This window comes from Selaginella moellendorffii, unplaced genomic scaffold (assembly GCF_000143415.4).
Source record: "Selaginella moellendorffii unplaced genomic scaffold, v1.0 SELMOscaffold_58, whole genome shotgun sequence".
In the NCBI taxonomy this organism is placed as follows: domain Eukaryota; kingdom Viridiplantae; phylum Streptophyta; class Lycopodiopsida; order Selaginellales; family Selaginellaceae; genus Selaginella; species Selaginella moellendorffii.
The window spans coordinates 1,018,892-1,031,601 of NW_003314319.1; the positions used below are offsets into that span (position 1 = coordinate 1,018,892).

Consider the following 12,710-nt stretch of genomic DNA (forward strand, 5'->3'; position numbering starts at 1 on the left):
GTGAAGTCAAAATATTTGTATTATTTTTCTTAATTATATATTTTTTAATATAATTTTTCATTATATTTATATATATAGTTAAAATTAATTATATGAATGGCAATTCAAGTTACTCCAAAAGAGCTAATAATTTTTTAACATTCATAATATAGTGTGAGTTCTGCTTTTTTTAGTTTTTATATACAAAATTTTATTTATTTTTAAATCAGTATGCTAAAAGTGAATTATGAAAAAATTAAATTTCCGGGAGAAAAAGAATAAATAAAATTCTAAAATTCAAACTTATGGATATTTAATTTAAAAGATATAATTTTAGTTAGAAACCACTGTACAGAAAATTATGTTTAGAATAAATAATTATAAGTAAGAAAAGTAAAATGAATTTTTTTTGACATTTTAAAATAGTGATAAAAATTATAGGTATAATAACCTTTATTGGAATCAATAAATGAAAACAACAAAAAACATACATATTTTAAAATCTATAAATGACTACCACAAATAATTAAAATTTGACACCAAAACCCAGCTAACTTCACCGAAGTTTGCTGTTCCACAAAAGAAAACATCAACTACCTTCACCAATCACTTACAGAACACGCAACCATGCCTCCTCCAGCAAATGCCATGACCAACATTAGCAAAACTTTCACCCCTTCAACAAAATTCCAAGTAGAAGATTTGGGCCATTCAACCCCAACGGATACATTAATTTCAATACCACATCTAGGCCATTCATCCAACATCAATCCGAAAAGCTCATCTCCAACCACCTCAAAGAATCCGAACCGACCACACCACCCACATCTGACAAAGCAAATTAAGCCTCCAGCAACTTCAAATCCTAGGACCAAGAACACAGCAAACCCTAGTGAGGAACACAAGGATCACGGAGTAGGAGCAGGAGTAGTAGCCATGCCTCAGCCATAGAGTCAGGTATGCCATGGTTATGACGAGATCAGGAAGGAGTACGAGGATAAACTCTGCGACCTGAGCTACTGCACCCATAAATTGTTCGAAGCCCTCAATCAACGCATGCACCGTGAGCAAGCGAACCACTTCCCAACACCAACTGACATCTCACAGCACCTTCTCAAGCAAGACTTCATATACACCTAGGGAGCAATCAAGAAGGAGTTCTACAAGCCTTAAACCACTAGCTTGACACTCAGCTCGAGAAGATGAAGCAAATCTGTACCGACCTCTAGGACATCAGGAAGATCATCTTCAAGTAGCCATCAACCCCATCAGCAGCTCACAAATTCACCTACAAATTCAAGTACAAAGAGCTTAACACTTGCTATCGGAAGCTCGAGGATGATCATACCACCCTCCTGGCCAAGGTAGCCGAGCTCCAGGAAGATTGGGATAGATCCACCAGATAGTGTCCCCAACCATGAGCTTACACTCTTGCAGTAGAAGCATCACCTTTATCGATTTGAGCAACAATAGCAACAAGCGATGAAGACTGACTACATTCGCACCAAGGACGGTGTCTAGTTTTGTTAGGGGAGCAGAGTGTATCAACCAAAAACCCAGGCTTAGGGGACTCCAACCTTGAAGCCAAAGCTGCATCAGAGCCATAGATTTCATCATGCACAGCATATACCATTCATTAGCATATAGAACTACCAGCCTTTCAAGGGAAAAATCCGAGTTGTGGATCCCCATCTCCATTCATCATTTTCATATTAATATATAGTATTCATTCACTCATCTTCCTTTCTCAGCCCCTAGAGATCAAGCCCTTTTCCCCTTCTGTTTTCTCATTAGTAGTAGATATCCAGCGAAGAGGAGTATCCACACCTCTTCAATAATATAAATTTTTATCAAGAAATTGTGATATATATATAGAGCAAGTTAATTATATTATTTCCAAATAAGATTTACATAACCATACATTAGGGTTAAAGTTTGTGCAAATTTTAGGGTTTAAATGATTATGGCACCTTTCACAAAATTTATGCACAGTTTATATAGTTAATGATATCTTAAATTGAATATTTTATTTAAAATATTTATATTTTAATTATATTTATATTTTGTTTATAATTGTATTATGATTTCAAGGGTTTTAGACCAGTTTGTGGGTATCAATTTAACAATGATAATTTTCACCCAAATTAAATTTTCAAATTAGCTTAAGGTTGGACTAAATTAGTTTTCAACAAATCATTCTTCTTCCTTTCTTTTTTCTTTCTTTAGTAGTTTTTATTGTCTCTTTTTCTTTTAACAATGTACTTTAACAATTAAAACACTCTTTGATCTATAACTTTCCTAAATCCTTTTTCACCTCTAATCAAATCTTGATGCTTTATACAAGTTATATCATGTGTTAGAGCAATCTAATACAATTATCCATTCACAACTTCAATAAATTCTTCAACATTAACAACATTTTCCTAATTTTGAGCCAAAAATTAGTATAGCAACAAAGTTTAATGGGATGTAATCCAAGTTCTATAACTTCCTCAACCAAATCAAGTTTTTAGTTACTATACAACTTAGACAATAGTCCATTTTAACTTTTTATATGAGACTTGGCTGATATTTCACTTCAACTTTTTATTATGAGACCCTTTCCTAGTTTTCGGCTCTTTTTGAAAAGAGTGATTATGTTCTTCAAGATTTTGATTTCTTTGATCAACACTTCTCTAGTATATTTAACAATACTGATTAAAACTGAAGTACCATTAGCAGGTTATAATAATTGTGCAAAAGCTCCAAATCTGCATTTATTTATGCATTGGAATTCCAGATGGTCATCACTAATATTTCATGGAATAATATAGCTCTCAAGAAACAATTATACCTTGACCTTTGTGAGGTTGTTACAGATCTAGTGTTTTCTGCCTTTGTGAAGTTGTTAAAGATCTTATGCTTTCTCATCTAAATACAATATTTCTACTGTTTACAATTAATCATTATGTTTACTATAATAATCAATATTATTAAAACATTGTCACAAATATTTTTTGTTTGCTTAAGCAAACCTGTAAGAGGACTGAGATGGTAGTGAATATACCTCAAATATGCTTGAATATTCTAGGATATTTTACCATCTAACTCATTTAGATTAATCTTGTATTTATAATTTATAAACTTTCTTAAACCCTTTCTAGTATATTCTGTTTTATTCTACCATGTGCTATAAGATTAATCTTGTGTTTATAAATTACAAAAATGCTTATAATTATAAACTTTTCTTGATCAATTAGATTAATAAGTAGGAATAACACCACTATTAAACAAACCAAATGTTACTACATAAAACATGTAGCAAATTATTTCCTCATCCAATGGTCTTAGTCTTTGACCAACCAACACATGACCAAAATGCAATTTCAATGGAGATTAGAGCTACATGTTAACAATGTCGTTCCAATGTTAAATGATGATGCCAAATAAAAAATCATGCAAACCACTTCCATGAACAATATCCTTTTACTCTTACGCTTGTGTGGTTGATGTAATATATATGGTTTTAGAAAATAAAAATGTCCAATCTAATTTAATTTTTTTTTACTTAAAAACTCATTTCCTTTATTTATTTTAGCTCCATTCTTTCTTCATGGCTCTTCAAAACATTTTTACATCACTACTCACTTCTAGTCCATTAAATCTAACATTTCCTTTGAGTTTTAGGCAACAACCAATCTTCTCTTTTAGATTTTTTTTTTCAATTCATTAAGGGTTTTGAGATATTTAAAGTTATATGTCCTTGGTTTGAGTAATACTAGCTTGTGTGATCTCCAAACTCAAAAGCTTTACATATGGATTATTTTCTAGAGCCCTTATAAAAGCAAGTTTTTGAGATTTTATATTTAAAATGTTTAACACAAATCCATCTTTTATTCTCTACTGTTTCAGTATTTTATTAGTAGTTTTAATGTCTTCCCAAAAAAGAGCTTTCTCTTGACAATAAGCTCCTGATAAAAATATTTGAATGACTTCCTTAAAAACAAAATGCTATCTTCTTTATATAATATAAAATTTTCTAAATTTTATAGTATAACTGACAAAGACATTTTATTGATGACTTTATAGATATATTTTGTTTTCTCTTCCATTTTAAAAGTGATATTTCTCAAAACTTTAACTTTAAAACTATTAACTTATGCTTTTAAAAAGATCATCTTTATTATATTAATGTCAAGTGCCTTTATATTACATTTTATTTATATTAATATTAATGAATAATTTTAATAAAATAATAATTTTCATTATTCAACTGGAATTAGTCCATGGAGTAATAGATATAGATTGGGGAAGAAATAATACACTTACTGAGAATGATATAAATATTATTTTTGATGAATATAAAAAACTTTTATCTAAAATACCTGAATGGAAACCTTATTCAAATTTTGTTGATTCAAATTTAATAGATATTAATGGAGGAGGTGTTGTGATAAGAATACAACGTTTAGTTGGAAATCCTCCAATTTGTTCTAGTGGAGGTACAAAAGAGAAACCTATATTTGGAGGGTCATTACGAAGGTCATTATATGATATTTTAACAAAAGTAAAAAATGTTATATTTAATGCTAAGTCTGATGAATGTAAAATTATATCTAATAAGTATTCTATTCGGTATGCATTGGTGAACCAATGGAAACCTTTTAGTGTTTATACAAATATAAATATAAATTATAGTCATTATGAAAATTGTCAAATTACTCAAACCACATTAAGTGCAGGATTTTCGGATCATTTATTATTTAAAGGTCAATTTTTAACTTCATCAAATGGTAAAAATATTTTATATCTAAAATCGAATTGTAAATTAGCTTTATTCTCTGGAAAGAATGTTTTATGGGAATCTCCTAACAAAGTATACAATAATAACTATTGCTTTCTTAATCTTCAAAATGATGGTAATTTAGTGTTATATACAGAAACCAAAAAAGCATTATGGTCATCTAATAAATATTGTAATGAACCATCTAATTGTGTTGTATTTACATACTTTACTATTCAAAATGATTGTAATTTAGTAATTTACCATGCATTAGCTCAAACTAGTATTTGGTGGGCGTTAAATATACACTCATATCTAGGTTGTATTCAATAAAGTAACCATCTAATTGTTTAAATAATATATAGGGCTAATAATAAAACTGATATTTTTAGTCATTTATTAATCGTAGCTTTTAATTTGAAATCTTTGTTTTTTTTAAGAGTGCACATGACAACGTATAATTTAATAAAGGATTTTTTTAGTGATCCGTTTTAAACCTTATGTTTTCATACATTCGTTTTTAAATACTTTATATAATTGATTACTGTATATAGCTCATTTAAAATCTACTTGACATTCTATTATGTTCATTATTATTATAAAGATTGAGATCACTCTTAATGAGCCCTACTCATAAAGAAAAAGTGAAACTCTTTAGAAATTTTGCCTATAGATGAAAATAATATTACCCACTAAATGCAATCAGCAAAGGTCATGTAAACTAAGAATCTCATGCTAATAAATGGTAAGAGAGACCATAGAGGTGGAATTATTGAACACAGAAGCTATATGTTTGGTAAATCTTTGTTTTACACTTAGTAATAGCTTCACAACTTTAACATTGTCACAGCTTCAGTGTTTCTTGAGGTGCCATAGACTCTTTTAATCAGCATTGCTGCTCACCATTGCAGGCAATGATCCCGAAGCACAAAAAAATTATGGCTCTGAGGAAATGCAATTTAGGCAAGAACAAACATATAAATACCAATATTAATTATGATATAATTTCAAAATTATACAAATATATAAATACTACTCTATAATAGACTTATAAATAAATATTAATCCTATATTAGTAATACTCTTCTAATACCATGCTATAGAAAATTTGGTTTTGATGACCACAAAGCAAATCTAAATCCTTAAACACAAGTGCTAAAGACAAAAGAGTGGAACAAAGGCTTTAGGCATTAGATGAAAAGATGGAGCCACACTCCTAGTGTATAAATTGAGGAATAAAGGCATAGGAACATATAGAAACCCTATAGCAATCCCAAAACATTCTAGATTCTAACACTGAAATTAGTGTGCAAAATAAAGTTAAATAGAGTTTGGTGTAATTTCAAGATATATACTAATGGCCTAATGCATGTATATAAATACGCCACCAAGTTAGAGCAAAATAATGAGCAACATTAAATAAATCATTAGTAGCAAAACAACTGATAATTACTTTTCAATTTTCTTTCATAAGACTCAAATATTAAACTCATATGATGAAATTATAGACTGTATGACTACTTGAATATGACTGAACAGTAATATGCTGAAATTTAATGTCAAAGAAAAATGATATAGATATCTATTAATTCAAGTACTATACTATAGAAGCATACTACTAATAATAAATATTGTCAAAATAAAAATATTGTGAGGTCCAAATGTATAGCTACAATGTTATATACTAATATTAGCATAGTGGGATTTTGATAGTTATCAGATTGATTTCAATTCACCACTCACTCTTATTTATAAATTTAATATATTTTGAGCTAATTAATATGCACATTTCTTTATTCCATTTCCATATTTAATATACTCACAATATGTTATTAAAATAATATTTATATTAATTGTATTAAACAGCAATCATTTAAATTACATTATAATTATTATATTTTTGACAATATAAAGATACCCTCTAGACATTGACTTCTTTTACATGAACTGCGTCGCTAAACACCATAAGTGAAACACACCACACTACCTCGTTTGAAACTTGCCGAATCTCATACTATACTTGCTTGGTAGGACTCTCGTCAAGGCAACGTCAAAATGCGAGGCGCCCACTGCTACGGAGTCCAAATCTTCCTGAAACGTTGGGTTACACGAAATCTTACAATCAAGACTGCTTCAGGGCATACTAACCTCCAAAGCAGCCAGTGCAGCTTCTCGACAAACAGCAGCAATATCCGCTCCAGTGTAACTTTCCGTGTAAGAAGCCAAGACATCAACTGAGACATCGGCCTTGCACGGGGTGTTCTTCATGTGAATCTCAAATATTTGCTGCCTGGCTGCTCTATCTGGAGGACCAACGTAAATAAGCCGATCAAATCTTCCTGCAGAGGACAACTAGGAAAAATGAGAAAGAAAGAAACAATTTAGTACCAGGACGAAGAAGCGCGGGATCAAGCTTATCTGGCCTGTTGGTGGCAGCAATCACTGAGACTCCATTCCGCAGAGACACTCCTGCATATAACGCTCAAAGTCAGATGAGAAAAGATGGCAGCATGCAACAGCAGCAACCGATTTACCATCCATCTCGATCAATAACTGGCTCATGACACGGTCTTCGACAGATATGCCATCAGTTCTGCCACCTCCGGAGCTTCTGGTGATAGCCAGACCGTCAATCTCGTCGAAGAAAACAACCGACGGTGCAGCAGCCTTGGCCCGGGCAAACAGTGCTCGCACAGCTTTTTCGGACTCTCCAACCCATTTGCTGAAGAGTTCGGGCCCTTTTACAGCAATAAAATTTAGTCCGGTCTCTGCTGCCACTGCACGAGCCATCATTGTCTTGCTACACCCTGGAGGCCCGTAGAGCAGAACTCCTCTTGGCGGTGTGGTTCCTATCCGCGCGAAAGAGTCTTGGTGCTTGTGAGGCCATTCCACAATTTCCTTAAGCTGTTGCTTTACGGCACTTTGTCCACCGATGTCACTCCAGCGAACTTTAGGGACCTCAAGGATGACCTGTCAACAAAGCTGAAATGAGCCTGAAAGTTGATCAAAACAAGCATATAAATACTTCTCTCATTGCACTTGGTCTGATCTTTTCGCTGGCCAGCTCGAAGTCCTCTCGTCCAACGCTGAGTGAAGATGCAGACTCAGTTTTCGAATGGACATGACGACGCAATGCACCAAGTGCTGCCTCGTTGCAAAGTGCACTTAAATCAGCACCAACAAAACCGTGTGTTGCACTGGCAAGGGCCTGCACATCTTCACTGCTTAGCGTGTGTTTGAGTCTCGAAAGATGGACTTGTAAGATTTCAAGTCGGCCTTTAGGCGTTGGTACACCTGCTTAATCCCGGTTAGAGGAGCAAATAAATTTTCATTTCAATATTACCGATTTCGATTTCGTAATCAAATCTCCCATGACGCCTCAAAGCCGGATCTATACTCTCTGGACGGTTTGTTGCGGCAATAACAAGAACACCGTTCTGGTGCACGCCATCCATGGACGTGAGAAGAGTGGCCATCAAGCGTTGTCCAAGTCCTTCACTGCCTTCTCTACGTTGTGGCGTGATTGCATCCAGTTCGTCTATAAAAACCTTTAGAAAGCTACGTTAATGGAAAACATAAGAAGCCAGTAAGGAATCTTACCACCGAAGGTGCTTCCCGGGCAGCTAAATCAAAGATGGCTTTCATTGCCGCCTCGCTTTCGCCGTGGTACTCAGTCACTATTTCAGGGCCATTGATTACGAGCATTTTTACGCCTGCTTCCTTTGCAACAGCTTGCGCGAGGGAAGTCTTTCCAGTTCCTGGAGGTCCATACAAAAGTACTCCTTTCGTTCTCTTTAAACAGTACCTGGAAAATTTTCAGTACCACTTCAAAACAATGTGAAGCAGCAACACATACCTCGCCAACGTTTCTGGCTTGAGCAAAGAATACTGCACAATTTCCTTGAGAGTTTCAATCTCCTCCGATAATCCACCAAGCGCAGAATAGGATGACGTAGTTTCCGTGAAAAGCCGAGTTCTGGTTTCCACCGTATCAGACTCTGTCAAAACGCTTTCTTCATCCAACTGAATGCTTACAGCCGTCTTGTGATTCGTAAAGTAAAGAATCCCGCCTGGGTTGTTCGCTTGCAGTGACAAGCCTTGGAGCGTCTCGCTCAAATCTAGCTCTTGAGAAGTCAAGCTCTCTGCCGCCTTTACGTGAAAGACACAGTCACTCCCACAAACCGGCACAGTAACCATATTTCCCACAAGTAGAAGCCTCCCGGATAGCCAACGAGCTGCCAGCTTTTCAATAACTTCCTTCATCTTCGATGATCCACCTGTCAAGTAACTCCTTGCTGCCGCACTGCTTATCTCTCTGATCCCGGTTGTAGACTTCGCAGGAGGCGGAGTCTTCAAAGGAGATCCCTTGAACGGAGAAACTTTGAATGGAGAACTGGGAGCCGCTAACTCCTTCTCCAACTCCGAGTGTTCTAATGCAAAGCTAAAAGATCCTTGGCATATTTGAAGAGAGAGATGCTTACACTCTTGGATAGCTGCAACGCATTCTCCTTCACCAGAGCGTGGCAAATGCAAAAGGTTGGCGATGTCACGGGAGCGGCATGTAGCTCGTAGAGAACTGATCAAGAGAACTGAGCCGAGAGCCGGGCAGCCAAGCGTTTGAGAAAGATGCGATGAAAGACGAACGTTGTTCTTGACAAGCTGGAAAGAAGAAGACCAGAGACTTAGAAGGCTATATGGTAAGAAGATCACGTAACTTTACCGTTTTGGAAGGCCATACAGCTCCAACCGCGAACACTCCTCCGACTTGCTCTTGCGACGCACAGCTCGCATTGCAAAGTAATTCCAACGAATGTGGCTCTCCAGAATCCGCCGATCGAGGCGACACCGCGACCTGTTCACATTCGCAATGAGATTGCGGGAACGCAAAAGTATTATAATTCTCACCGAGACGAGCTGCGACACCGAGATCGAAGCCTCGAGCATCGCCGCATCGGACATCCACATAATGGCGGACGATCCACTCGCAAATGCGGCCGAAACGACGCCTCTGTACGCATTGCTTGCAAGAAGATCAAACCTGTCACCGGAAACTGTAGATCGAGCCGATTCCTCCGCTTGATAGCCACCAGGCGAGGCAGGAACTGGCGGCGAAGACGCGATTGACGAGCGCTTCCTGGCCATGGCGCGCTAGAACCCTAAAATCCTAAAACCTAAAACCCTTGCCACGTCGGAAAGGGTAAAAGAAATGTGGCCATATGGCGTCATGTGATTCAGCCGGCCCAAGGCGCCGAATGACGTGGCATCGGCGCGCGCGGAACTAGGTCAAAAAAATTCCTGGAAATCGGGAAGAACACGAGATAGAAGCTGGGGGAGCGTTTCCCTGTGGAACTAGATAGGGAATGGAACGGCAGGGACAGGATCACCGGCATTTCATCGAGCTTTTACTGCTGATCTTCATCATACCCTGGACGGCCACGAATTTCTGGGAGTAGATCCTAAGGAGAGAATAGAGAAAGAGAGGAAGGTTTCTAGGATTGTAGCATGGCTTCGGATGACATTGCTGGATCGCTCTTCGCGTTTGAGTATGCCGATATCAAGCTCAATGGAAAGCCCGGATTGAAGAAGACGAAGTATTCACTCACGCCATTCGATCGAACCCTTCCTGTGCCGGTGAGTGGAAAATCTCTCAATTGATCCTTCTTCTTCTTTTCTTCTTACGATTTTCGTTCCAAATTAGTATCATAGAAGGGCTGGGCGTCACGAACCAATTCTTCTAACAGAGAAGGAACTCCCATACTGGGCAGCTACCGGGGAGTACAGGTAAAACAAAGCTTCCATACAAACTTAGAAGGAATCTCTGGAACTCTTTGTTGCTCACAGGCATCGCATTCCAAGGAAGTATCCTTGTGACTTTACGAGAAAAGGAGATGGCGAAAAGCTTCGAAGAGGGGAGCTCACGAAGCCTGTCCCGAAAGCCGAGCCACCCTGTGCGATGGCTTTCAGGAAACGGGATAATCCACCAAACAGTCTCGTGAGTTTTGCCTTGTTCTTCTTCTTGCGGGCTCAAACTTTGCCTCTTCTCGACAGTTTAGAAAACTCTACGAGCGAGGAGATTTGCCGATCCAAGTGGATCACAGCACTGCAAAGATTGCGCTCTTGTGGAAAACGGATGTAAAAAAGCTTGACTATCACCACTACCTTCCCATCTTTTTCGAAGGAATTCGGGAGAAGGAAGACCCATACCGGTTCATTGCCGTCAAGGGGTCCGAAGATCTTCTCAAGGTTCTTAGATGTTTGCTTCATGGCTTTTCTAATCTAACCACCATCGCTTGAACAGACCGGACAAGGTAAAATCCTCGCGTGTGTTCCGCAGCTCATAATTCCGATCAAAACAGCTCTCAACACCAGAGATCCGGGAGTTATCACCATAGCTCTCCAGGTATCGTCATGTTCTTGTGATCTTTCTCTTTCGCAGCTAATTCCTTGTTTGTTTGCTTGCAGTTGCTATGCAAACTCGTCGTATCCGAGGAATTGATCGGCCAGTCCCTCGTCCCATACTACCGCCAGCTCCTCCCGATCCTCAACATCTTCAAAAACAACGTGAGAAACTTGGGAGGCCACATCGACTACGGCCAGCAAAAGAAGAACTGCATGGGCGAACTGGTGGAGAAAACTCTGGAGCTCTTCGAGACGCACGGCGGCGAGGACGCCTTCATCAACATCAAGTACATGGTCCCCACATATGAATCCTGCGTCATGGGATAGAAGATCTCGTTCCCAGAGCTCTCTAAGTAGTAGTCAAGGAGTGATAAAGGTTCCTCCATTTTTGTATCTCTTCTATTCCATTTTTTTCTATGTAGAGCATTTCGTTGTTATTGTAACTTCCATTACAAATCCATAGCTAGCTATGGACTTGGACTTGTCATGGAAGTGTCCAGAAACAAGCACTCACTGGAAAACTACAAGCAGCCGAGTGAAAAGTCCACTCCTTGCTGCTGATACTATAGCTCACCAGGTTTTCTACCAGCCCTCCTCGTCAACCAGCACCGCCCACAAAGTGTCGCCACCATCGCAGTGAAACCCGTTCTTCCGTAGTCACCACTTGGCATTTGTTACTCTCGGCCACAAAGCGCCATACTCCCACAGTGTACGTCTGCGGCCGCCACTGAACAGCCAAAGTAGTCCAGGCATTCCACGTCCATAGTTGACCACCGCACTGGATCATCCCTCCCAGTCCCACAAAGCTGGGAATGTCACCTGGTCGGGCCACGGTCGTCTGGTCGCTTAAAGAGTACGACACAATCGAAATGTCAACGTTCTCGTTGTGGTAGAGCGTGTCGACAAAGTGAACTACGGGAGAACCCTTGTAATTGGCGACGGGTTCCCACGTCAACCACTGACCTGCCTCGGTCTTGTCTTCGTAGACCACAACTTCGCCGGCGCCGCTGACGCTGATGATCTGGTCTTGACGTGGCAAGGGTCCACCTATATGGAAACACTACGTCATCCCACTTACGGTCAAACCAACAGCCTGCCCGGGCAGTCGGTCGTCGCGCACACGAGCTTTCCGCCGGCTGCCCCAACCAAGCCGGAGGATCTAGGCAGAGAGCAAGATTCCGGCAGCCATGCCCAGCTCCCGTCCCGCGTGTCATACGCGATGAGCTGGCCTGGCAGGGACACGGGGGCAGTCGACGGACAGCGTGGCATTCCACGCCCTGGAACGAGAGGGGGAGCCTCTCGAGCACCAACTCCTGGATGAGCCATAGATCGTGCTCATGGTCGAGATAATCTTGGTGCTGGATCATTAACCGCTGCTGAGACTTGTAATGGCCCAAGCGGCCCAGCGACGTTGGAAGATTCAGGAGCTTTGAGCGCCACCAGAGGGCTGGCGGCAATGGATCATTGACGGGTGACAGCTCACAAGTTTGAGGGTTGGAGGGAAAACAAGCGACGGGTATATAAAAAGGTTTTTCTCGCTGCAGCGAGTGACATCCTTCTACAGGAAAGC

General features: G+C 38.9%; 2 protein-coding genes across 3 annotated transcripts; one reads left to right on the plus strand and one right to left on the minus strand.

Moving 5' to 3' along the window:
- Positions 1 to 6,613: 6,613 nt before the first annotated feature.
- Positions 6,614 to 9,897, minus strand: LOC9651174 (calmodulin-interacting protein 111). Of its 2 annotated transcripts, XM_024688673.1 has the most exons (10): positions 9,647 to 9,897; positions 9,462 to 9,593; positions 8,598 to 9,400; positions 8,342 to 8,546; positions 8,085 to 8,289; positions 7,767 to 8,035; positions 7,276 to 7,711; positions 7,130 to 7,210; positions 6,890 to 7,080; positions 6,614 to 6,832 (listed from the first exon to the last, which is right to left on the minus strand). In XM_024688673.1, exons 1-10 carry the CDS (start codon positions 9,881 to 9,883, stop codon positions 6,725 to 6,727), a joined length of 2,667 nt encoding a protein of 888 aa, XP_024544441.1. In that variant the 5' UTR covers positions 9,884 to 9,897; the 3' UTR covers positions 6,614 to 6,724. The 2 variants fall into 2 exon arrangements, with proteins under 2 accessions (XP_024544441.1, XP_024544442.1); XM_024688674.1 differs by lacking the exon at positions 9,647 to 9,897 and having other exon boundaries at positions 9,457 to 9,564.
- Positions 9,898 to 10,243: 346 nt separating this feature from the next.
- On the plus strand, positions 10,244 to 11,574 carry LOC9651175 (parkin coregulated gene protein homolog). The gene is made up of 6 exons (XM_002983461.2): positions 10,244 to 10,372; positions 10,440 to 10,522; positions 10,583 to 10,733; positions 10,790 to 10,984; positions 11,040 to 11,141; positions 11,204 to 11,574. Exons 1-6 carry the CDS (start codon positions 10,244 to 10,246, stop codon positions 11,465 to 11,467), a joined length of 924 nt encoding a protein of 307 aa, XP_002983507.2. The 3' UTR covers positions 11,468 to 11,574.
- Positions 11,575 to 12,710: the final 1,136 nt, after the last annotated feature.

Bases quoted from the DNA above. Each gene is read 5' to 3' on its own strand.
- LOC9651175 (XM_002983461.2), top strand. From the start codon at position 10,244: ATGGCTTCGGATGACATTGCTGGATCGCTCTTCGCGTTTGAGTATGCC. The intron at 10,523-10,582 runs GTAAAACAAAGC...TGTTGCTCACAG, and splicing joins GCAGCTACCGGGGAGTACAG to GCATCGCATTCCAAGGAAGT. The intron at 10,734-10,789 runs GTGAGTTTTGCC...TCTTCTCGACAG, and splicing joins ATAATCCACCAAACAGTCTC to TTTAGAAAACTCTACGAGCG.
- LOC9651174 (XM_024688673.1), bottom strand. From the start codon at position 9,883: ATGGCCAGGAAGCGCTCGTCAATCGCGTCTTCGCCGCCAGTTCCTGCC. The intron at 9,594-9,646 runs GTGAGAATTATA...GAATGTGAACAG, and splicing joins CGGTGTCGCAGCTCGTCTCG to GTCGCGGTGTCGCCTCGATC. The intron at 7,081-7,129 runs GTACTAAATTGT...TGTCCTCTGCAG, and splicing joins TCCCGCGCTTCTTCGTCCTG to GAAGATTTGATCGGCTTATT.